The sequence below is a fragment of the Apodemus sylvaticus genome, chromosome 20, assembly GCF_947179515.1.
Source record: "Apodemus sylvaticus chromosome 20, mApoSyl1.1, whole genome shotgun sequence".
In the NCBI taxonomy this organism is placed as follows: Eukaryota; Metazoa; Chordata; class Mammalia; order Rodentia; family Muridae; genus Apodemus; species Apodemus sylvaticus.
In genome coordinates, this window is record NC_067491.1 from 45610429 (window position 1) to 45636915 (window position 26487).

The window sequence follows — 26487 nt, forward strand, 5'->3', positions numbered from 1 at the left end:
AAAGTCAACAGGGACTGGAGAGATGGCTCAGCGGTTAAGAGCACTGACTGCTCTTCAGAAGGCTAAGAACAAAACTTTTAGGTGTTTTATCAAGGTCCTTCCTCCGGGGAACCTGGCCACCCTTTGTTTTAAGGGATTCTGGGTCTGCAAACTGGCTCAAGACCGGAAATTGACTCACTGACTGAGATTGCCTTTTGCCACGATCCAATGTAATTTTGCCACGATCCAATGTAATTTTTCTTTAATTTTAGTTTTTCTGCTTATATGGGTCAAACAGAAATGCAGTAGGTTTCCTATCTATTTAGTGCCATGACTGATTAGTCAAAACCAAAGGTTCATATGAGTCACGCCATTATAAAATTCCCCTCACCTGGGCTGACCATTATGGGTTAGGTCATTATGAACATAGTGTTTGTCTATACTGCCCATAATAATAACTTCGATTACCCTCCTACCTTGGGGCCCAGTTAAAGCCATCGCATTTAATTTACCCAATTGAGAAGAGCATCTCCAACCCTAAGGTCTGGAACAACAAAAAAGGCAAGAACAAAACTCTTCAAATATGCTGGTGCCCCCTCTCATCAGTTTGTGTCTTATAGGATTCATGAAAGGCATGTCTTCTGGGCCTTCCCATTGTGGAGAATTAGGTTTTACACAGTGGATCCAATCTAGATTGCAATTTCCCTGAGCCTTAAAATCCCTTCGTCAACAATAAGCCATGCATCTCCTACTTCTTTTCAGTAGGCCATTTTTTGATAAAAGCTTCAGCCAACCATTCAAACAAACTTCTGACACCTTTAACTGTGCAAGCTTCCAGATTAAGCCTAGAATCTTCACTCAGAGGGCCCATGTCAATAAACTAAGTCTGCTCTAGTTTTGTTCCTTCCACCATTATCCCACACCCTCAAAATCATTCCCCCACATATTCCCCAGACTTCTGCTTGAATGAATTAGCAAACTCAATAAGCTCCTTAGTAGTGTAGTGCATTTCCTCATGGACTACACTTCTTACCTCCCCTCTAGGGGCCCGCTTTGCCTTGAGTCTGGTGATAGGTCTAGAAGAAACTATTGGTGGGCCCTGAGGAACATCACTATTGTCTTGCCTGCTATTTTCTTCAGAGAAAAAAAAATCACTGTTTGTTTATCAGATAATGAAGGGTGAATTTCCTCAGGTAAAAGGGCAGTATTTTGAGGAGTGGGGCTGAGGGTACTTCCTCAGGTGAGGTAAACCCTTGAGAATCTGAGGATTCAAAGTTCTCAGCGTCTCCGGGCAGTGGTGGCGAGCACACCTTTAATCCCAGTGCTTGGGAGACAGAGGCAGGCAGATTTCTGAGTTTGAGGCCAGCCTGGTCTACAGAGAGCCCAGGACAGCCAGGGCTACCCATTCTTTGCCAATTAATACCTTTACTTTTAACTGCTGACACCCTCTGAGGCTGAGACTTGAATTTTTGCTGTAATTCAGTCAACCTAATGATGAGAGCTTTGGTTTGATTTTCTGTAAGCTCTATGGCTGCTGGAGAGAAGATTCTCTTCAAGGGCACACTTAGAAACCTTTGGATGGTTTCTTTGCCTCTGGGGCCATGCAGTTTTGTCATGAGGCTCAGTCCTCTCCTTTATCAGTTTGTCCAAAGATGCTAAGAGCAACGAGCCAGCAGAGTCATTCTCCTTATTTCCCACCCAACTGTAGAAAGTTTCCTATACCAGGTCACCCGATCCATTGCCCAGTCACAACCGATGGGTCAAGATAATCAAAGGCATTCACTTTTTTAAGTTTGGAATATACTTTCCACCGTGGGCCTTCAATATTCTCCGGGTTCCCACGAGAGTGTTGTCTGAAGAGGTTTTAGTAGTTGAAAGTACTGATGAATTGGAAGGTTCTGGCAAATTATGAAGCCCATTCCCGATATGTATGTTGGAGGAAGTATGTCATTGTGGGGTTGGGCTCTGAGGTTTCCTATGCTTAAGCTCCTCCCAGTGTGGAATGATGATCCCCTTCTGCTGCCTGCAGATCAAGATGTAGGACTCTCAGCTTCCCACCATGATGATAATGGACTGAATCCCTGAAACTATAAGCCAGCTGCAATGAAATGCTCTCCTTTATAAGAGTTGCCTTGGTTGTGTTGTCTCTTCACAGCAATGAGACCCTAAGACAAGTGGTTAGACTAAAGAAAGCAGCTATTTTGGCCAGTAGAGGAAGTTTCCATCTTTCTGAAGGGTACCATTGGAGCAGAGGTCCAAACCACTGTAAAGAAGTGGATCTTGGGTATGTTTGGAAGAAAAAAGTTCTGGATAGTAGACAACATGAATAAAATATCCTGTAACAGAAGCATACTCACACTCTATGTATAAAGACTCCCAATTCAGCCTCCACGAAACACCCCCTTATCTAATCTCTAGGAACCCTGTTTTCCTGGACCCAATGCCCCAACCTCCTGTAGCTCAAGTCAAGTTCCCTCTCTCTCACTGGGATGTACCACAAAATGTGAACCGATATATTTCTACAATATTGCCACTCACAATAAGGAGGAACAGTAGAAAAAAGAACAAAACCAAAAGTATCTGTGTCATATATATGAAGAGGAAAGTTCACTTACACCTCCCGCCTGTATCACTCAGATGCTCCCTAAAATGTGTGATCGCTGTGACCCCGGCTCCTTTATTATCTACCCTCTATGTAAATGCAGAGATGTCTTTATTATAAACAACAGCCAGATCAGGCTTCCTTCTTTTAGGTCTAAATTCCCTGAGCGCTTGGATGTTTATATTTTATTCACAGATACGTTATATTCTAAGCCTGTAGAACAATGCCTAGCTATGTGTACTGGCTAGTTTTGTGTGTCAACTTGACACAGGCTGGAGTTATCACAGAGAAAGGAGCTTCAGTTGGGGAAGTGCCTCCATGAGATCCAGCTGTGAGGCATTTTCTCAATTAGTGATCAAGGGTGGAGGGCCCCTTGTGGGTGGTACCAACTCTGGACTGGTGCTCTTGGGTTCTATAAGAGAGCAGGCTGAGCAAGGCAGGGGAAGCAAGCCAGTAAGAAACATCCCTCCATGGCCTCTGCATCAGCTCCTGCTTCCTGACCTGCTTGAGTTCCAGTCCTGACTTCCTTTAGTGATGAACTGCAACGTGGAAGTGTAAGCTCAATAAACCCTTTCCTCCCCAACTTGCTTCTTGGTCATGATGTTTGTGCAGGAATAGAAACCCTGACTAAGACACTATGCATAAGAAACTGATTGGCTACATTAATCATTATAAATACCAATGTTGCTTTATGTGTGTTTCCATCTCTGACTGGGCATGAGGAGACATTGCTCCTTAAGGCTTTGCACATTATAGGTACTTATTTAAATTAAGTAAATGACTTACCTTTTTTGCTTATCATAAATAGTTTAGAAGGTAAAGTGCCCAGAGAAAACCCTGACATACACTGAAACGCTTACAGTGGTACTCCAGCAGAAGCCGGAGCAGTTGTTCAGCCTGTACTTTTAATTAGTGATTTGGTTTGCAAGACGGCATTGGCAAGCGTTTTCAGGACCACTGTTCCGGCACCACACTATAAAAGGAAAGATTAATATTAGCAACAGTGGGTTTTAAAGGAAAAACTGGTGAAAGATTATAAAACTGCTATTTCAAAGCTTTTGGCCTATCTTTGCAACTTCTAAGTGTCAGGTTTTGATGTGATAGTCCTAAGATTAAGTAGCTATCATAATGCTTCTCCAGTGCTGCAACAGCCATTTAGGTAGAGCTAAGCTGTCGTCAGTGGTTTTCAACCTGTGGGTCACGACAACCTGGGTGGCCCAATGGCCCTTTTACAGGGGTTATGGAAAACACAGATCTTTACATTACAATTCACAACCGTAGCAAAGTTATAGTTATGAAATAGCAATGAAAATAACTTTATGTTTGGGGTCCCCACAAGATGAGGAGCTGTATGAAAGGGTCGCAGTGTTAGGAAGGTTGAGGACCACTGCTCTGGGACATTTTACTAACGATGGAGTGAATGAAAGAAAATGGCTTTTTCCCCCTCACCAAATAACCATCATACGTCTGCACACCCACTGTGTTTTATTATTCATTTCCTGTGTTTACTGTTTTCTCTTCCATCCCACCAGTGGTTCCCCATTTCTTTCGGGGACATGGATGCAATTCTGTTATTATCTGAAAACAAGAGACATGTTCTCCCCTTTGTTTGTCATGCTTGGAATCGGAGGTGTTTTTAGATTTTTGGAGTTTTTCAAATTTGGGGATATTGACACAGATTTCGAGCATCATGACTGTTTCTAAATTCCAAGTTTTTTTAGAACATTTCAGACTTTTAGGTCATAGATGCTCAACCTGTATCAAACTTTCCCCTAACCCAGACCTACCGCTTAGCCTAATACATACTGTTTTCTCTTTGCCTACCTACCCCACTAACACGAGATCTCAGGATCCAGCCCCCCACCCTCCCCCACCCTCCATCCTCTCCAGTCTTCTATAACTCAAAAACTCCGTCAGAAGTCTTTAACCCCCTTCTCTACATCTGCTGCCCTTCCAGCCTGGAGATACCTTCCTATACTTGAGATAGGTTAGTATTTATCATTTCTCTTAAGAGTAGTTAGGATTTTACTGCCATGAACAGACACCAACCGTTACCAAGGCAACTCTTATAAGTACAACATCTAGTTGGGGCCGGCTTACAGGTTCAGAGGTTCAGTCCATTATCATCAAGGCAGGAACATGGCAGTGGCCAGGCAGGCACGGTGGAGGAGGAACTGAGAGTTCTCCATCTTCATCTGATGGCTGCTAGTAGAATACTGGCTTCCAGGTGGCTAGGATGAGGGTCTTAAAGCCCATGCCCACAGGACACACCTACTCCAACAGGGCCATGTTCCCTCCAACAGGGCTACACCTTCTAATAGTGCCACTTCCCTGGGCCAAGAATATACATACAAACCAGCATGGGTAGCTTCCTTTTAAAACTTGGTGGCATATAGTTATTATAAGATAACTGTATTATTCTTTAACTTTCCTACATCCCCACAGTCTTAGCCATATTTATGTAGGATGTATGTGCACGTACATAATGGGCAAGATGGGAAAACAAACAGTAGAGCAAAGAACAAAGTGCAGAACCTACTGGGTTTCCTGCCTCTTCATATCCTTCCCCGCCTCAGCCTTCTAGGTATTTATTTGTACTCTGACGTATTTCCTCAAATATTTCCTCTAAAATAGATATTAAATATAGTATAAAATACATAGAATATATTTATATGTAAACTACATATAAACATGTCATATTCAATATATCTAATTTATGTAAATATATTAAATCTAATATATTTAATATGCAATATTTTGCATTATATTAATATATTATATTAAATATATTTAATTATATTTAGTTTATTTAATATGTTATATTAAATAAATATATTAAAATATATTATATTATATGCATTTACATTATATATTAATATATATTTGTATATTTACATATTCCTGTATTGGGGATCATACCCAGGGGTCTCATGCATACTCCGTATGTACTTTTACCTCTAAACTATATATATTCCTAACCCGTAGATGAGTTTGCTTCTTCCAGTATCTGTCCCTCCTCCTTTCCTTCTCTCCTTAGAGATGAAAATGGTGTATCTGGTATGATCTATGGGACTTATCATCTTCTAGATCTTGGGATCAATAGATAAGGATAGGATGGTGTGGTAGTCTGAATTGGCCTCCGTAGACCCATAGGGAGTGGTACTGTTAGGAGCTGTGGCCTTGAAGGAGGAGGCGTGTCACTATGGAAGTGTGCTTTGAGGTCTTATATATGTCCAGGCCGTGTCCAGTAGGATAGTCTCCTTCTGTTGCCTTCAGACCAAGACGTAGACCTCTCAGCTCAGTCTCTAGCACTGTGCTTGGCCTGCATGTTTCCAACCTTCCTGCCATGGTGACAATGGACTACGCCTCTGAACCTGTAAGCCAGCCCCAAGTAAATGTTGTCCCTTATAAGGGTTGCCATGACCATGGTGTCTCTTTCCAGCAATAGAAATCCTAACTAAGACGGAAGTAAAAGCAGCTTGCTTTCTCTTTCAAACAATCTTCCCTTTCCAACTAGATGCTCATGAAATCAGACTTCAGAGGCACCTGAAACCTCCTCTCTTTTTAGTATCCCTATGCTATCCCTGACTCACAGGCAGGGGAGAATCAGCCCTTTGTTTGGGGGCATTCTTGTCCTGTTCTGTAATAGAGAAATCTTCCATGTGTGTGCAGAATGGTAGACGACTTCTCGGACCCACACGTCCTCAGCCACCACACCCTTTCTGGATGAGAAGCCTCCCCCATTTCCACGGCTTCTTCCTCACTTGGTTCACACAGGGAAAGCATCGTATGTGCACTCTGCTGGAACACCAGCCAAAGCCAAGGCTCACTTATCTCCCAGTCACTGGCTCACTAGAAATGACAAGCATCTTGGAATTGGCCGCATACTGGAAAGTATTCGGTTACAGGGCTCCCTGGGACTCTTGTCCACAGGCTGATTTTTATGGCAGCTTCATTGGACTGCACTGTTTTCTCTTTCATATCTATCTCCTTTTCTAGACTGTAGATTGTAACCTTTTGGTCTTTTTCTATGTTTGTCCCAGTTCCTGAAGAACGATACAATGGCTGATTTATTTATGGTTAATGCCTAGGCCTTAAGCTAGGGTTGTTCCTTAACTAGCTCGTGTCTCAATTAATCCATTTACATCCTCTGACTTCTTCCATTTCTCTGTGGTAGAACCCCTCCCTCCTCACACCTGACTCCTTCCCAGAATTCCTCCCCCCTTCTCTGCTGGATGTCTCACCTTCTAGTCTCTCCTGCCTTGCTACAGACCACTCAGCTATTTATTGACAGGTGATATTCTTACACAGGACACAAGAGATTACCCCTACAGTGGATTTTGTAGAGAGGGAATAAATAACCTGGCAGAAACTGTGATGTTCAAATTATTTTAGTATTGTAGAGTGAAAATGATGACTTCAGAGGGCGTGGAAGAGAGTGGGGGCACAAAATGGAACACTGATTTCTCACGGTCCCATCCGTTATTACCATCATTGGCTCTGCTAGACAAGATGAAGATTCAGATTGCCTCTCTCGCTTTCTTTGCATCTATCTTTCTTCTTCTCCTCCTCGTTCTTCTTGTTGATGTTCTTCCTCCTCCTCCTCCTCTCTTTGTTGAAAAAGTCTTGCTATGTATATCAGGCTGGCCTCAAACTCATAGAGATCTGCCACCCTTTCCCTCCTGAGTGCTAGGATTAAAGGCATGCACCTATCTGAAAATTCAGTCACTTTATAAACTAGAGATGGGACCATTGGCTTATACTATAGATGTGTTCTCATATCTTAGGGCACCAAGAACAAATAAACAGGGGAGCTTCTAGTTATAAATTATTTGACAGTGTATAATTTTGACTACTCACTTGGGTTTGAATCATCTCTTTATACAAGTGTTAGAAATGACAAGATCTTCACCTTCACTTAGCTGGGAAGTTTACACTTTAACTGGAGGCTCTAAAGTATTTTCAAAGATCGGAAAGTGGATCGATTGAAGAAGATGTGATTGTTGTTTCCAGATGTCCTTCACAGCTGAGAAAGAAAACAACTAGGCCATCAAGAATAACAAATAAAAAACACATGTTCAACCAATATAATGAAGTTATTCCATTTCTAAACAATAGTTAAGAATGGAATTAATTAACTTAAATTGATTGATAAATGCTAATAAAAAAGTGCCCCAAGCCATGTTTTTACATTATAGAAAATATACTGTAGAAAATATACTTCCATTTGGGGCCAAACTGAAAATTCATAAAGCGAAAATGTAAATATGTTATTCACACAGATATTTACATTACAATTCATAACAGTAACAAATTATAGCTAAGAAGTAACAGCAAATATAATTTTATGGTTGGGGGGGTTCAGCACAACATTAACTATGTTAAGGGTCCCAGTCTTAGAAAGGCTGAGAGCCACTGCTCTAAAGCTACCGTGGAGGACATATCACACATACTTTTTAAATGTATTTACTTTAACACTACCTTAGAGGGTATACAAAGAGAAACTTTATCTTTTCTGAGGAACTGGTATACTTACTCATTTTAAAAACCAACATAACCAAAGTTATCTAGAGACTCAGATTAAAAATTTACTGTTATGCCAAGTGTGTTTCCCTTAGAATGTGTTAACCTTAGAATTATCATATATACTGACCCTTTATTTGGAAGCATAATTTGATGACCATTTAAGAAAGTTATTAGCTATATATATTGCTATAGACTGCCTTAAACCGCGGCCCCCCCCCCCCCCCCCCCCGTGACACACTTCCTCCAACAAGGCCACACCGGCTCCACCAAGAACATACCTCCTAATAGTGCCACTGCCTATGAACCTATGGGGGCCATTTTCATTCTAATCACCACAGGCAGTCAGAGGGGATGCAGCCATATTTCATTAATAGTTACAACCTTTACTGCATTTCATCAAATCATCACAGAATCAAGAACATACAAAGGTGCACAAAGAAGGTATGTAGAGAAGAAAAAAGAACTAGAAGAGACTCCAAGGAACACTAATATTTAGAGAAGAGATACTTAAGTGCTTTGCATTTACCAGAGAAGCTTTATATAACCATGGACATATAGGGATCTAAAATGTGATATACAAGTCAAGTACTCTTAAGAAGATCACTTTAGAACGCATGTCGGAACAAAGTACATAGATCTGAGTCCTTATTATTACAGAGTTGTGGCTTCCTTAGGTTTTCTGTTTGTTCATTCCTTCTTTCCACCATGATTCTTTCCTTATTTCCTTTCTTTCTTTCCTCATTTTCTTTCTTTCTTTCTTTCTTTCTTTCTTTCTTTCTTTCTTTCTTTCTTTCTTTCTTTCTTTCTTTCTTTCTTTCTTTCCTCCCTCTCTCCCTCCCTCCCTCCCTAGACAGGTTCTTACACACACACACACACACACACACACACACACACACACACACACGGCGGAGACACAGACATGCTTGCTGTCAGTGTTCTATCCTTATAGAAAGTCACCATGACCACGGCAACTCTTATAAAGGAAAGTATTTCATTGGGGCTGACTTACAGTGTCAGAGATGTAGTCTATCATCAGCATGGCAGGACACATGGTGACAGGCAGGCAGACATGGCATGTTGTGGGTGGCTCTGTGCTGCTTGCTCTCCTGGGAGAGACTCTCTGGAATGGGGAATGAGGAACGAGTCAGGTACTCATGGCTTCTTGTGAACCAATCCGCTAATGAATAAAGGAGCCAATCACTGGGCGAGTAGGCTGACTTCTGGGTTGGATGGAGGAAGAGAGGAAGCAGGAGAGAGTTACTTCCTTTTCCTGAGAGTTTCCTAGTATCATGGAGGGATCAGGTTTGAATAAGGCTTACAAGATTAGGTTTTAGTTGTTGCGCCCGAGACTGAGTTACCGTTGTTTCTGAACTAAGTTCGTGTTGCATTTTCATTCACACTGTGGCTCATCTGGGTTCAAGAGAGAAAGCTATGGTGGCCAAGCGTGAGTTTGCCTGAGGTGCTCCACAAAGGCCGTGTGGGATTCGAAGCGTGGGTTTGGCGTGGTAGCAACCCGCCACTGGGAACCTGTAGAACTGGGTAGTGATGTTTTGGGAGCTCTGGGCGAGTGAATCTCTACAAGATAAAACCAGGTTGGCCACTGATTTCCAGTGCATGGCTGGCCAGGCCTCTGGGGCAAAGAGTTAGAGGCACAAGTGTGAGAACGTGCTGGTTCTACTTTTTAAATATTTCCCGCAACAATGGCACTGGAGAAGGAACTGAATTCAACATCTGGATCCAAAGGCAGCAGGAAGAGTGAGCACTTCCTGGACCTGGCTTGGGTTTTTGAAACCTCAGAGCCCTCTACCAGTGACATACTTCCTCCGACAAGGCCACACTTCTAATCTCTGTCAGGTTGGACCACTCCCTGCATTTCTTGTGACCAAGCATTTCTTCAAAGCTTCACACTTGAAAACATATATAAAAATAAAAGTAGATCTTTTCAAAAAGTCTGCTGGGAAATAATAAAAACCTCTAAATAGTCAAAGCACCTTTCATCCAGGGATATAAAGCTATGGCATGGTTGAGTTGCAGGAAAACAGGCTGCTCTTGGAAGAAATGGAAGAACACAGAGTGACAGGGAAGAGCTCATCCACAGGGACAGCAAAACAAAACAAACAAACAAACAAACAAACAAACACCAAAACCCAAAAGAATAAAATTAACAAGCTAAGCAGAAGAATTTTATACCATGATCCTACACACAAATACATACAGAGAAATAGTAAGATCTGGATGGGTAAATTTCCAACCAGTAATCTTAGGGGAAATAAGGCTTTAGTGTATTAAATGGGAGAGAATATTTACATTTTTATTTATTTATTTTTGAGACATGGTTTCATGATGCGTCCCTCAATACCCTGAGATTCTCTATATAGTCCAAGTTAGCCTCAAACTCACAGAGATCTACTTGCCTCTGTCCCCAGTGCTGGGGTTAAAGGTATGTGCTACCATGCCTGGTCACATTTTGGTATTTTTATAATATGTGTATATAATTTTTCTTTGAGATATAAACATATAAGTCCATTTAACAACAATAACAAAACCCTTGCAATGATGTGGCCACCAAAAAATATAATCTAGTGTCTCTGTTGTTCATTGGAACCAAGAACTGAATGTTAAGACTAGTGCTAAAGATATCTCATGCTTTGGTGTAAGATAAAAAAACAAAATCAAATTGGAACTGAAATGGTAGCTTTCTCCTTCTTGGGTAGCATTTGTGGTGCTAGAAGTTGCTATTTAGGCTTCTATGGGAGAAAAAGCATCGATACTCTTACCTGACTGTGAAGGCTGACTGCTACAAGGCTGAACTGCCAAGCAAGATGTCTCCACTGGTACGATGGTGGCATGACTGTCACATGGAATACCAACTGCTTTTGGATTGCAATTGAGGCTCACTTCACAGGAGGGAATTCATGCCTTGTACTGTAAGCTTGGTCAAAAGCCTATGTCTGAGGAGGTATAGCTCTTGGGGCAATAGTAATAATGTGATTGTGCTAAATGTGTTGATGTGACTTTCAAATTAACTTCTAAATATTTACGCCTATAGATTAACACCACTCTTAGTCTTGGGCACAAATGCCTCATTCTGTAGTGGACAGTGACTCGTCTGGGGAGGGTGCTGAGAGTAAGGGACTCAAGCTTTCAGCCCCCTGACAGGACATCTGCATCATCTCTGACCCCCAAAGCTCAGGATGATCATAGAAGAGGGGAAAGAAAGGATGTAAAAGTCAGAAGAAGGGGAAGAGGAGAGGAGAATACTATTTTCCAGACATGGCATGTGTACTGGCTGGTTTTGTGTGTCAACTTGACACAGGCTGGAGTTATCACAGAGAAAGGAGCTTCAGTTGGGGAAACGCCTCCATGAGATACAACTGTGGGTCATTTTCTCAATTAGTGATCAAGGGGGAAGGGCCCCTTGTGGGTGGTGCCATCTCTGGGCTGGTAGTCTTGGGTTCTATAAGAGAGCAGGCTGAGCAAGCCAGGGGAAGCAAGCCAGTAAAGAACATCTCTCCATGGCTTCTGCATCAGCTCCTGCTTCCTAACCTGCTTGAGTTCCAGTCCTGACTTCCTTTAGTGATGAACAGCAATGCAGAAGTGTAAGCTGAATAAACCCCTTTCCTCCCCAACTTGCTTCTTGGTCATGATGTTTGTGCAGGAATAGAAACCCTGACTAAGACAGCATGGTTGTTTTATTTATGAAGTATCTGTACTTTTTAATGACATCTCAAACGTTTAATTTGACCAATAGAGACTTGGGAGCCAGATGCTGGGATGAAGACTGTTAGCTTAGAGAGACAGAGAAAGCACCCAGCTAACCTTCCACCGCCGACCTGCCGAAAGGAGGAGGATGCTACCTTTTGCCAAGCTGTCTCAAAAACCCTTCAAACTTAAGGTTCCTCCATTCTCTTACTCTCTATGTTTTTTTTTTTCTTTTCTTTTTTTTTCTTTTTTCTGTGCCCTTCCCTCAGCCTTGAGCAGGCTAAACAGACCTTATTTGTTTGCTACAGCCAGCAGATCTTCCTCTGACCTAGGTAGAAGTCTCCTGCCTTGCTGCAACTGAAGTTTCCTGCAGGAACAGGCCACCTGCTGAGCTTCCTTTACAGCACTGACCAGCTGAAACAAAACAACATAATCCAGTTGAAACAAAGGATGGGTCTTTGGGGTTTCCATATATATATATATATATATATATATATATATATATATATATATATATATATATATATATCTGATATATATATATATATCAGAGCTGCAAATTAAGCTTTGAGCCTTGATCAGAAACCTTTGTCTTGGCTTCTTGACACCCCCCATCCTCCTCCCCCAACACCCCCCCTTCTGTTTCTCTTTCATTCCCAACCTCCCTTTCAGGTACCCAGTTCTCCACAGCTGATGGACAGCTACATTTTTCTTAAGTTCACTCCTGGTCAACTGGTTGCCTGCTCTGCCTCTTGACCTACGGTTGACTTATTTTAATCCTGTTTACAATAAACAGAAAGCTCTTGGATTAAAGGGATGTGCTAGTTCTGAGCCACACCACAACTAGAAACAGTTTTTTTTTTTTTTTTCAGTAACACAATCTTGGGGGTTCATAGTGTGATCAAATATCCAGTAACAGCTATTCTCATAAGATCTCCAAAGGATTAGGCTTGCTAACAAAGATTCTGTCAAAATGTTTAATTCAATGTTTCTTGGTGCATTGGCAACACTGTACAATCACTGCTATCATCTAATCCCAGACCATTTTATCACGCCAAAAGAGAGACCCATGTTTAGTAGAGATAAACTAGCTCCCCTTACTCCAGTAAAATTTGAAGTTAAAGCACGTAAGAAAGAAAAGGAAGTTGAATGGTAGAGAACATTATTTCCAGACGTTTTTGTGTGCAGAATACAAGAATCTAAGCCTTTCCTTCCTTGATCTTGAAGAACTAGTTAGTAGCATTCTAACATAAGTTAGAAGATGCTCTTGGCAAAATGACAGAAATAAAAGTCTATCCCTCAGGGGCTGGAAAGAGAAGGCTCAGCTAGTGAAAAACATGAGGACCTAAGTTGGATCTCCTGAGCACACATTAAAAAAGCCAGGCTTGGTGGTAGGTGCTCTTAACTTCACAGCAGAAGAGATAGAGAAAGGCAAAGCCCCAGGTTCTATTTAGAGACACTGTCTCAAAAAAAAAACAAGGACAGCTCCCAAGAAACAACACCTAAGGCTAACCTCTAGCCTCGAGCTTATCTGGTGTACATAGAGTTGTATTCACAGAAGCATGTAAACACACCACACAAACGTGTACACACACACACACACACACACACACACACACCATTATCCTCCCCTCCCCCTCCTCCAATTCTTCTTGTAATAGAATTTATCCTATTACCCATCTTAAGACATTTTAACCTGAATCAGGGACAGAGCAGAGACAGGGAAGACAGGGTAAGGGTTAGGGGTGGTAGGACTTGGACGGGCTACTTGAATGGATAGAAAGGAGACAGAAGCTGTGCCTAGTGACGCCTAGGTATATTTTCGGAACAATTTCCCTCTTTCATTAAGCATGTAAGTTAAATAGCCTTTATTGCACTAATTGTGGAACTGCGCCACTGGAGTTATCTGAGAATGTCTTAGAAATGCAGAATATCTGATCCTACTTCTGCAGCAGAATCTGCACTTCAACACAGCCCCGTGAGAGAAGCACAGCTTTTCTAGGTTCTAAGGTCACTTAACAGAAAGTAAGAGAAGGCAGAGTCCTAGACCTGCAGGGGCAGGTAGCCTGAGAAACAGCAAAGGGGCGGGGCCTCACAACCAGAGCTGCTGCAGAGCCCAACCATCAAGTCGCTCTGTGTTAGTCATCTCCAATATATATTTGGTTACCTGTCCTCATTATTTTGGTGATTCCTCTTCTATGGTTTCAGAAACTCAGCCTTCCCAGTCTGGAAAGCTCGTCTTGCCGCAAAGACTGTTGATCAGAGTTACAGGTACAGCTGTCCGCAGACGCCCGGGTTCCGCCCCCGCTCCTGGAGCCCCGCCTACTCCGCCTTGTCGGGGCGGAGGGAAGCCAAGCCCCGCCCTTCCGAAACGTCCGGAAGTGACGTCATGCAGGAGCGGGCTTGTCTTTCGGTGCTCTTCCCCCTACGGTGTTCTTCCTCCCTAGTCCCTTCCCTCCCTTCCCCCTTTACTCCTCGGTCTCGGGGTTCTGCGGCCTCGGGGGTGGCGGAGGAGATGGAGTAAGCGTTCGGTGGTGGCCAGGAGCGCGGCCCGAGCAGTCACAACCCGGAGGCATTGAGGGAGCCGGCGGGGGACGGGCCCCCAGCACCGCCCCTCCAGGTAGCCGGCTGCGAGGTGAGTGACCTGTCGCGGGCACCGGGCGACCTGGGTCTGCGGCCAGCTTGCGGGCTACGGGCCTCCCCGGCTGGCGACTGTTGCCTAGTGACGGGCCGGGTCGGACAGGCCGGCGGTGGGTGGCCCGGGAAGCGGGATCCAGGTAGCGACAAGCGGGAGGGAGCGGATCTCAGAGGCCGGTGAGTCCAGGCGAGGCCTTCGGGCGACGGGAGACTCGCTGCCTGGGTCGTTCGGCTGCTGGGAGCGTCCCCAGAGCCGGCGCAGGAGCTCGAGTTTCCGCCGCGGAGACCTCGGTATCCTTTTGGGAAACTGGACACTGCTCCGGGACTGCTGAGACAGCCCCCCTTGTTTCTGATACTCGGTTCCCGTAGCTGGGGTCAACCAGCTAAGGCCCTGAGCTTAGGACGCCCTTCTCTGACGGTAGCTGTCTTTCTGGACTGGACGGTTATTGTGTGTGAGGTGGGTGGGGCAGATTGGTTTGAGAGAATGAAATCCCCGTCGGGGGCTCCAGTGCGCTTGTTTAAGCTACAGAGAAAGGTTTAGACCGATAAAGCTTGCAGAAACTTCTTGGGATTCGCATGGACGCGTTACCTGTGATCAGTAATTAAGGACACCAATGTTTCCCTTTCTTAACAGGACTGAAAGGGACTCCAGACCAGCGACTTAAAGTGATTTGATTGTAAATTATCAGCTAGAGGTTTTTTTTGTTTTTGTTTTTTTTGCACATCAAAACCAGAGATTGTGTGGTGACACTTTTAAAAAGCTGTATTTAAGTTTTCTGAGTCGTGCACCTCTGTTCAGAGAAAGCAGTTTAATACAGATGCTTGTCATTATAAGTCATTATGTATAAGTCAGTCAGCCATTATAAAACCTAAGCATGTCTGATGTTTTGCTTGAAAGAGTCCTTTTCGACTTTGAAGGCTTTCCCCCTCCTTAATAAAGGTTGGAGAAGAAGGGGATTGTGTTTATGTAAAGGAAAGGAACCTAATTGAAGATTCAGAGCTTGAGTTTGTTCAGATATACCTCATGCACACGTGAAAATTATTCATTTTGTCTGTAAGAGAAGATTATGTATGTAATACAGGTGTGTTGTGATTCCATACAATAGGACATTGCTGTACAAACTCATTCTATATTTGGGAATTAAATCATGTCGATATCGTTGAAATTTGTGATTTATCCTCTCAAGAAAAAAATAGGGTGCTTGTACTATGTTTTGATCCTATTTTTTAAGAGTTGAAATTTGTTAACTTCCTATTATGCCTCATTCACCATCTCTTCGGAGGTCCTATTGATTTTGCCTTTTAAATATTTCTTGACTCTTCATTCTCTTCATCTTCAGCATTACCTCCTTGTTCTAGCCACATCGGTCTTTTGCATCTAGAGTGCTGAACTCCTCCTGTAGTTTCTATGCTAGAATTGACATTTTTCAAAATATAGATCTGATCACAATTGCCTGTTCTCCTTTTGGAGTAACTGAAATTCTTTTGTTGTTGTTGTTTTGTTTGTTCATTTTGTTTTGCTTTTTTGAGACAAGGTTTCATTGTGTAGCCCTGGCTGTCCTGGAACTCCCTATGTAGACTAGGCTGGCCTTGAACTCACCAAGGCCTCTGCCTCTGGATCAATGCCCAGCCTAACTGAAATAATGTCTCTGTAAGGCCCTGCACAGCTGTCCCCTCTGTACGTTCGTCTAGCTTCATTTCTACAGTGCCTTTGGCGTTCTTTTCTTCCCTGTCGCTATGTCTGCTGTCTATCTTTCTGTTCCTCCTCCAGGCGCATGGCTGTTGGCTCTACTTCCAAGTGTGGTATAGTCCCCAAGAGCCTGGAAAAGTTGTTGTTTCATATGCTCCCGGCTAATGCCTGTTTATCAATCAGTTCATTTCAAGTAGTCTTTGATCAGTATAGATTCTCCTTATTAAGTGTTCTCAGGACATGACTGCAGTTCCCATAGTTATGTCCCTCACCTCCTGATACGGTGTACCCGTTTGTTAACTGAGCGAATTCATTGAGTGCTTACTAAATGGACCAGAAATGTACTAAGCTTTCTAGATGTGTCATCATCTTTAATTCCTACAACAGTCACTAGGAAGTACTGGTGACTCTCCCTCCTTTTCATAGATGAGAAATTGTTAGGTAGATGAGTGTGTTAGTGGGGCTCTCTAAAATAGAATCAGTGTATATTAGAAGAGGATTATTAGGTCGGATTCCACAATAGGGGTGAAGAAGCAGGCTAGTATTGGCCATCTGCATGCCTCTGGAGGTCCAGTCTGGTGTGGAAGGCTTGGAATTTGTGGAGGACTGCTTATCATCAGTCTACATCGGAAGGCTGAAGAAACTGGGTTCTGCTGTCAGCAAGGATGGGGTAGTGATTTGAATAGATTTGACCCTCACAAACTCATGTGTTTGCATGCTTGGCCCCACAGGGAGTGACACTTTCGGGAGGTGTGTCCTTGTTAGAATAGCTGTGGCCTTGTTGGAGGAAGTGTGTCACTGTGTAGGTGGGCCTTGAGGGCTCCTAGTGCCCAAGCTCTGCCCATTCCAGAAGAGTCATTCTCCCTCTGACTGCCTTTGCATCAAGATGTAGCACACTCAGCATCTGGGTTACCATGTCTGCGTAGACACTGCCATGCTCCCGCCATGATGATAATGGACTGAACCTCTGAAACTATAAGCCAGCCCCAATTAAATGTTTGCCTTTATAAGAGTTACCTTGGCCATAGTCTCTCTTCACAGCAATAAAACCCAAACTAAGACAGATGGCAACTACAGTGGCAGCAACAGGGTAGATTCAGTCACCTGCAAGACAGGAAAGCAGGCAGGTGAAAAGCCCCACTGCTTTACCCTCAGGTCTCTGTACATCAGGACTGCCTCTAGAAGGTGCTGCCAACTCTACAGGACGGACAGCCTTCATCCCCTCAGTTAACTCTCCAAGAGATAACCCCACAGAGCCACCCAGAGGCGTGTCCCTTAGCTGATCCCAGATCCATTCACCATTGGCAAGCAGTAGTAACCATTGTACAGTAGTAAGTCTTAGAATTGGCATTGGATTGCAGTGCTGTTGTATTGGATATATATATATAACAAGACACTCTGTTCTCCTACACCACTGTGCACCAGTCTCCCCGAGTTTGATCAGGATCTAGATTCCAATTCCTTAGAGGTGAGGCAGTCCATAGGTCTGTGGATTCATGGGTATTTAGGTGTTTGCCAGTTTGAAAACTTTGTCTTGTAGAGTTCTTAAGCATTTCACGAATTCATGTTCACACACTGTGCAATGCTATGCTTGCCTTTCCCTTTCCTTCCCCTCTTTTCTCTCCCTCCTCCCTTCCTCTTTTCCTTCCTTCTCTCACCTTTATATTTTTCCTTCCTTTTACCCCTTTCTTTACTTTTCATTTTTTACATAATTTTTTCGAAAAGTGCATTTGTTTGGTGTATGCGCGTGTGTGTGTGTGTGTATGTGCTGTGGTGCACATGTTAAGGTCAGAGGAGAATTGCCACAGTAGGTCGGCTCCTTCTAGCTTGTGGGGCCTGGGGATGGGGCTCGGCCATCACGTTTGGCAGTCAGCCACCTCAGCAGCCCTAGGTTTTTAGTTAGACTCTTATGTAGACCAGGTTGGCCTCAAACTTAATAACTGTTTAGCTGAGGCAGGCCCTGGACTCCTGGTCTTTCTGTCACTGGGCATGTTAGGTTTCTTTATCTCTTTCTCATTCCTCCTCTTTTCCCTTCTTTGGCCTGTCTCTCTCTCTCTCTCTCTCTCTCTCTCTCTCTTTCTTTCTCCTCCTCCTCCTCCTCCTCCTCCTCCTCTTCTTCTTCTTCTTCTCCTCCTCCTCCTCCTCCTCCTCCTCCTCCTCCTCCTCCTCCTCCTCCTCCTCCTCCTCCTCCTCCTCCTCTTCCTCCTCCTCCTCCTTCATAGTATAGAACAGAGTTAATTCTCTATTTACAGGGAGGGGAGTTGAGAGAGTAGTAGAGACAGAGGCAGAGAAGTAGAGGCTGGCCATGAGCACTCAGTAAAAGAGAGGGGTGGTGGGGGAATGGGGAGAAAGGGGCAGCAGGAGGGAAGAAGTCCAAAGAGCTCTGTTATCTTCTGATACTGTGTAAATATAAATATTTTAACTGTCAAATGTATTTTAGGTAACGGTTTCATTGTAATCTATTTAACAAAAATGTAATTTTAATTTTCTTGGGTGATAGAGGACTCTAGTTATTTGAAATTTAATAGTTATTCTAGCATAAATGTAATTTTACATATTACATTTTTTGTTGTACCTAGTGTTCATGAACCAATAATTATTACCTAATTCCCTTAGGCTCCTGGCATTAGTATCGGATGTTGTAACTTGCTACCCACTTTTGCAGGTGTATGTACAATCTAGTAAGTGTTACAACAGATTCACCTCTGCTTTCATGGAGAGCCCGGTGGATGCTGACCCAGATGGTGGAGGGAAGCCATCTTCACTCTGAGACTGGATTACTTTCATTCACACTCACTGAGCTTTACTGGGGAAAGATGGTTAAGTTTCAAGTGTCTTCAGAGTGTATGAGGAGAAATGGCTTGTATATGAGCAGACATTTCTGTCATTTATAATTTTGTCTTTTAGAAAAAAATTGGCTCATTTCTCTCTTTTAATCAAATAAAAATTGAAAAGCTATTTTTAAAAAAAGATGCAACTAACCTGGTTTTTGTGCATGTCGAATTTCTACCAGGCTAGTGCTGGACACCTTTAATCCTAGCACTGTGGAAGCAGAGTTAGGTGGATCTCTGAGTTTGAGGCCAGCCTGGACTACATGGTGAGCGTTTCAAGCACACAATCCAAAACCAACCAAATGTAATTTAAGGTTTTAGGTTGCAGCCTTACTGTCCTACTTCTGTTCTTCAGTGTCGTGTTTGTTGCAGGCTTTTCTGTCCGTGGGCACTTGTTACAGTTAGATATACTTTTCCTTGAGTTTCCGTGGGTGACCCTTCCCAGGTCCACAGTCTACAGTACTCACTCATGGTACTGAAGTTTTACCTTCAGTGCAGAACTTTCTCTGGATTTTGGACCTCTATATCAAAACCTCCATATTTCCTTATATTTGTTGAATTAAGGAAACTTTTGTTGTCTTTTATACAACTCAGATAATACATATCCAAAATTGAGCTCTTCCTCCCCTAGAAAGAGTTGTTGCCCACATGTCCCGGCTTGGTTCCTTCTGCACGTTGATTTTGAACTTGGAGTTTTGTCTCATCACTCTGAGAACTCGCTATCTTTTCTTGAACGTTCTCCTTCCTCACTGCTGTTTCCTTAATTCAACAGTTTGAAATGTGAAGTGTAATAAAATTGCATAACAGTTATTTCATAATTATAAAACACATTTCTGTGTAGCCGGCCATCTTTGCCTCCTCTTCTTGTTTTGTGTGCTTTCTACACTGTACCTGCTGAAGTTCTCCCAGCTCCACCCGAGTGGCTCTTGCACCTGCTCAGTGGATTGATTAGTCATCTACTTAAGGCCAGGAAGCCTCTGTGACTTCTAGCCTGGTTTGGGCATGCTCAGTGCTCTGGGTAATCTGGATTTTCTGGTGTCTTTTGCCATACTTTCTCTTCTCCCACTTTTGTCTGAATTTACTCCGGTATCCTTCTCGTTCTGTAGCCCTTTGCCACTGGCCTTAAAAACAGACATCTTTAACATTACTCTCTGGGGCTTGTAACACTGTAATCAAGTATATAACAGTTTATCACTTGTCTGAAGAATAAATCCTTTATAGTTTATTTTCCTTTATTCTTCTCTGCTCATTGTCTTATAAAGCTATCAGGTACATAGGGGTTTTCAGAAACAACTGACTGGTAGTTTCCATGTCGCCTGCTGTATTGTTGGTTCCGTGTGGATGCTAGCTGACTACCTCAGGTTTGAACATCAGTTCTGAACTGGCTTTTGTGTTCACCATGATGTTTTACCGCACATCATCATCATCTTTCTGTAGCATGGCACACAAGGGTCCTCTCTCTCTTGAACACTCTGTCCCTTTTTTGTTCCCACCTGAAAGCACTTTTGCGTTCATCTTTTTTTTTCTGATTTGTGTTTAGATTTATTTTTATTTTACGTATATGACTATTTTGTCTGTATACATGTGTATCATGTGTGTACCTGGTATCCATGGAGGAGAGAAGAAGGTGTTAGATTCCTGAAATTATAGATGGTAATGAGTTACCATGGGTGCTAGGAACCAAAATCGGGTTCTTTCCAAAAGCAACATGTGGTCTTTTGTTGTTGTTTCATTTTTTGAGTCAAGGTTTTTCTGTGTAGGCCTGGCTTTCCTGGAATTCACTTTGTATGCCAGGCTGACCCATAGCTTGCCTCAGCCTCCCAGATGCTGGGATTAAAGGCTGTGTCACCACTGCCCTGCTATAGCAAGTGCTCTAACCCCCTAAGACATCTCTCCAGTCCTTTTGAGCTCATGCTAATGTTTCTGTAACATGGCACATTCAAGTCTCTGACTTGTTGCTGGATTTGGGCAGTCTGGGTCAGCCATAGGACAGATCACTTAAGGAGAGACGCATTCCCATTTACATCGTCTGCATCTTGCTGTATAACGGGGTGCAGAGCATGCATTGTGGAGCTGATCTGGCAGGTTCAAGAGTTGACAAGTTGGTTTTGAACAGGAGTTTGTATCCTTTTACCTTGTCAAAATGAGCAGATGTTCACAGAGAGCATCATGGCACAGCAAATAAGTGTTTTTATAATGCCAATAGCAACATTTCTAACTGCTTACAAAATGCAGAATTACATTAAAAAGGGAAAGTGAATCCATTTCCACTTTATATAGTTCAAATCTTTAGTAGCAGAAAGTAGGTTACATTTGCATAGCTATAACTAACAGAGCAAGTAGAACACAGGCAAGTGCTTTAGTTCAGTAGTCTTCAAATATTTTGCATATGTACCTGTAAATGCATTTTGTGTGTTTTTAAGTTGATGGCATCTGAACATTTTAAGAGCTGGTATAGTTGCAAAGGTCTAATTTCTAGGTTGCTATATAGCGTGGCTGTGCATGGAGATTCGTGTAGATATCATCACAGAGATCTGTAGCACCTATACTTTCTGTTGTTGTCTGGCACCAGGGCCTTGGCCATAGGTAAGCTTACTACCACTAAGCTTCCTGCCAGGCCACGAGTTAAACAGTTAATAATGTGGTGTTTCTTTTTATTTGGCCTTTTACTGAGATAGAACCCCTCCTCTCTGTGCCACATGCATTGTGCGTCTTTTGTCTTTGGGCTGTGTCTGTAATCCTCTTACTTTAACTTGTGATAGGTCTCACTAAGTTTCCCAGACTAGCCTTCAACTTCTGAGCCTCTCACTCAGCTTGCGAGGTGTCTGTGCCTCAAGGCCAGGCTTAATAACTCTTGATGTCTCCAGAAAAATGATGGATTTTTTCCCTTTGGAGTGCCAGTTTTTGCTGTATTTATTTCAAAACTGTCTTACTGCATATACAGACACTTAACAATCAATGATAAATTAATACCTTTGTCCTTACAAAGTATTTGTTTTAAAAGCCTGGATCAATATTATTTTATAATGCCATTTTGTTACCTTTGTGTGTTTAGTGTATTCTCCTATAAGCTGTTTATAATTGGATCTTGCTTTTTAAGTAGTTTGACATTGCTACCTCTTCATTGCAATTTAAATTTTATTTTTTCTGGATGTCTTTTTTCACTTGATTTTTTTTTTTTTGAAGGTTTTTCTCCTAACCTATATGAGGTCAAGTATTACTTTTTTTTTTTTTTTTAAGATTTATTTATTTTATTTTATGTGCATGAGTTTGCTTGCATGCATATATATGTATGTTTACCATAAGTATTCTGGTGGCCCCAGAGCCAGAAGAGGACATTGCATCTTCTCCTGGAACCCGGGATAAGGATGGCTAAAAGCCATCAGGTGGGTGCTGGACACTGAACCCAGCTCTTCTGGAAGAGTAGCCACCATCTGAGCAGTGACCAGGGCTGGAGAGTTGGGAGAAAACTGGGACAGTCCTCTCCTTGTTTGCCGTCTGTCTCATTGGAATTACAGTCCCGTGCTGCCTATTGGGGGCGGGAAGATGTTTAAGAGAGCAAATTCACTCTTTGTTCTTTCTTCCATTACAGTCAGATGTTAGAGTAATATTAATACACAGTATAGAATGTTTAAGGGTTAGAAAGGAAACTGATTGAATTTGAAGTAAAATTTTAAGAGGTTTTAAAATCTGTGCTGAGGACATACATGTACACTCCCAGTGCTTAAACCACAAAATCTAATGTGGGGGCCTAATGACCCTCTAGCGCCCTCTGGATTCCCTTTTCCTTTCGTCTTTGCCTTTTCTCTCCTTCCCTCGCCCCTTAGCCCTCCCCTCCTCTGACCTCCCCTCCTCACTACTACTACTACTACTACTACTACTACTACTACTACTACTACTACTACTTCTTCTTCTTCTTCTTCTTCTTCTTCTTCTTCTTCTTCTTCTTCTTCCTTCTTCCTTCTTCCTTCTTCTTCCTTCTTCTTCCTTCTTCCTTCTTCTTCCTTCTTCTTCCTTCTTCTTCCTTCTTCTTCCTTCTTCCTTCTTCCTTCTTCCTCCTCCTCCTCCTTCTCCTTCTTTCTTCTTTCTTCTTCTTTCTTCTTTCTTCTTTTTCTTCTTTCTTCTTTCTTCTTCTTTTTTGATTTGGTTTTTTTGAGACAGGGTTTCTCTGTGTAGCCCTGGCTGTCCTGGAACTCACTCTGTAGACCAGGCTGGCCTCGAACTCAGAAATCTACCTACCTCTGCCTCCCAGAGTGCTGGGATTACAGGCGTGTGCGACCACTGCCTAGCTCCTCCTCACTTTTGAGACAGGATTTCCATGTAATCTTGCTTGTCCTGAAACACTCTATGTAGATCAGATTGGCTTGAATCCACAGAGATCTGCCTGTCTCTGCCTCCTGAGTGCCGGGCTTAAAGGTGTCATTGTCACCTGGCTCTCTTGATTTCTTTATCTGACTTTAGAAACTTTTATTTTGAAATGTCTCAGCCTATGTAGTCTCTGAAAAAATTTCCTGTGATTATATATGTTAGGGATGCTTTAGCTTGAAGAAAACTTCCTTTGGACAACAGATACCATCATTAAATGAGAAAGGTTAAACAATTGTTAATTAAGAAAAAGTTACTGATAATTCTGTTTGCTAAACAATTATTAATAGATGGTAATAAAAACACCTAATTATATAATGTTAAGTATGTTTTTTTTGTTTTGTTTTTTCAAGACAGGGTTTCTCTGTGTAGCCCTGGCTGTCCTGGAACTCACTCTGTACACCAGGCTAGCCTGGAACTCAGAAATTCACTTGTCTCTGCCTCCCAAGTGCTGGGATTAAAGGCGTGTGCCACCATTGCCCAGCTTGTTTGTTTAATTATTTATTATTTTGGCTTTTCGAGACAGGGTTTCTTTGTATCAGCTGGCTGTCCTAGAACTCATATTTAGACCAGGCTAGAAATAAACTCAGAAATCTACCTGCCTCTGCCTCCCAAGTGTTGGATTAAAGGCGTGCGCCACCACTGCCTGTTTTATGATCTCATGTTTATCCATTTGAGTGTGGATTGCAAGAGAGGAAGGGTGGGGAGGAGGCGTGAGGGTGGGAAGATACAAGAGCTAGAAGGCGAGTGTGGTCAGAGGACACCGCAGGGGCTGGTTCTCGCCTTCACCTCTTGGAGGGGGTGTATCTTTTTGTTCACTGTCTGGCGTGTTAGCTGGCCCAGGGCTGGGTATTCTCCTGTTCCCGTCTCTCCTGGTAGAGGGGTGCTAGAGTTCTGGATGCTTGCTCCCCTGTGTCTGTTTTTATGTGGGTTCTGTGGCACGTGCTTTACCCACTGAGCCATCTCCCTTGCTTTAGTACTTTTTTTTTTTTTTTTAAGACCCTTGGTTATCAGGGTTTTACAGTTCCTGCTCCTCCTCATTGTTGCTTCTTCCCTTCTTCCTTTTCTGCTGAGGCAGGCCTCACTCTGTAGGCCACCTTGGCTTCCACTTGTAGCAGCACTCCCACCTCAGTAGGCGAAGGGCTTGTGTCATAGGTGTGAGCCACAGACTGTGGTTGCCTAGATTGGTTCGAACTGGAGGGCTAAAGGGATCCTCCTGACTCACTGTCATGAGTAACAGACTGTGGGCACACCATCGTACCAGCCGGAGACTGTGGGCACACACCATTGTACCAGTCAATGCTTTTCGAAAATATTTGCAAATCAACTATATATATATATATATATATATATATATATATACACACACACACACACACACACAATACATATATATGTATATATAGTGTATATATAGTGTATGTATATAGTGTATATATATAGTATATATACATATACAGTATATACATGATATATATATACACACACACACACACACACATATATATAATAACATTAGGATATTGGAAATAATAAAGGACATTGGGTCTTCTAAGCTTTTTATTTTGTTTTTATTGTGAAGAGTATGTCTAGACTAAAAGAGTGTGTTTAGTCTAGACTAAAATTTATACTCGTGGTTACCTTCTCTGATGACAGAAATCAACTTAGAACTTTATGTGGGGTTGTGTTACTCTTTTGAGAGGACACAGTTTTGAAACTTACTATGAGTATGTGCCCAGGACAAGTAAAAACCGTTCTGTTTTCCATACCCTTTTGTGTTTCTAGGTGACTTGAACTACCAAGTACTGCAGCCATGGAGTCCATGCTTAATAAACTGAAGAGTACTGTTACTAAAGTAACGGCCGATGTCACCAGTGCTGTTATGGGAAATCCTGTCACTAGAGAGTTTGATGTTGGTCGACACATTGCCAGTGGTGGCAATGGGTTGGCATGGAAGATTTTTAATGGCACAAAGAAGTCAACAAAACAGGTTAGTTATGATGTAATTTGAAAGAGTACACGTGTGAAATATCACAGAGTGAATTCATTTTTGTATTAAGAAATGCCAAAAGGTCTTGAACGGATTTCCCCTGCAGCAGTTAGTTGAGACTGTCCTCTTAATCCAACTCACTGTGTAGGTGGTGTTGCACTTGAACCTGAGCATATGAGGACTGTAGGAGTGAGGGCCAGTGCATTGAATACATTGATTGTGTGTGTGGTTTTGGCATGCCTAGGTTTGGGTGAGTGTGTTTGTGAAGGCTGGAGGCCAACACTGGAACGCCTTGCTCAACCACTCTCCATGGTATCTTTTGAGACAGTTTCTCATTGAACCTGGTACTAGATGATTGTCCAGGCTTGCTAGCCAGTAGCTCCAGGCAGGCATCCATCCACGCGTGCTGTCCTCCTGGCGGGCACACGCTGCTTGGCCTGCTTCTGTGAGGTGCTGGGGATCAAAACTCAGAGCCTCAGGTCTGCACAGAAATCATTTTACCCACTGAGCTGCATTCCAGCCCTTTAATGGAATCTTAAATGGACTCTTTCAGCTTCATTTTGATTTATGAAATCAAAACAAATGCTTTTCAATATCTGTTGTTATCTCCTGGTTACAGATTTATCATTTGATATACCTTATCATCTTGCAGTTTTCTTCTCCTTGATTAATAAAACAAAAATCTCATATTAGCATTAGATGATAATATTCAGCAAAGAATATGTTTAGAATAAAAATTCTCAGTCTAAATTTTAATATTTGTCAATATGTTACTGGCTAAATGTCCTATTAAGATTGCTGTATTGGTACTTTTGTTGTTATTATAGTACTAGAGAACTGAACATGGGTCTCACATGTACTCGGTAAGGACTTTACCACTGAGTTGTACCTCAGTCTAGTTGCTCTGTTATTTCCCCTTTTATTCTACAGAATTATAGAAAATAGGTTTCTCTAATTTTTTTATTCCTATAATTTATTTTGGTTTATTGTTATACCTGATAGCTTTTATTACCACCAGAGTGGTATGATTGTGAAATATAGTAAGTAGTATGTTTGGATATATTCCTTTTGTTTTAAATTGTTTTCAAATTTAGTTTTTTTAGTGGAATAGTTTGAATAAGTTATATTAAATAAAATTGACCTAAGAGACTACTTAATTAATAGA

General features: G+C 42.4%; 1 protein-coding gene and 1 long non-coding RNA gene across 3 annotated transcripts in view; one reads left to right on the forward strand and one right to left on the reverse strand.

Annotated features, from left to right (window-relative positions):
• Positions 1-7013: 7013 nt before the first annotated feature.
• Positions 7014-14107, reverse strand: LOC127670942 (uncharacterized). The gene is made up of 4 exons (XR_007974652.1): positions 13977-14107; positions 12100-12223; positions 9117-9227; positions 7014-7607 (listed from the first exon to the last, which is right to left on the reverse strand). It is a non-coding gene; the product is annotated as an uncharacterized LOC127670942 (long non-coding RNA).
• Positions 14108-14192: 85 nt separating this feature from the next.
• Positions 14193-26487, forward strand: part of Scyl2 (SCY1 like pseudokinase 2) — a 51575-nt gene continuing 39280 nt past the window's right edge. For both annotated transcript variants that reach the window (XM_052165178.1, XM_052165179.1), the window contains exons 1-2: positions 14193-14444; positions 25118-25322. In XM_052165178.1, the coding sequence (XP_052021138.1) occupies positions 25146-25322 (177 nt within the window). In that variant the 5' untranslated portion in view covers positions 14193-14444; positions 25118-25145. The remainder of the gene's footprint in view (positions 14445-25117; positions 25323-26487) is intronic.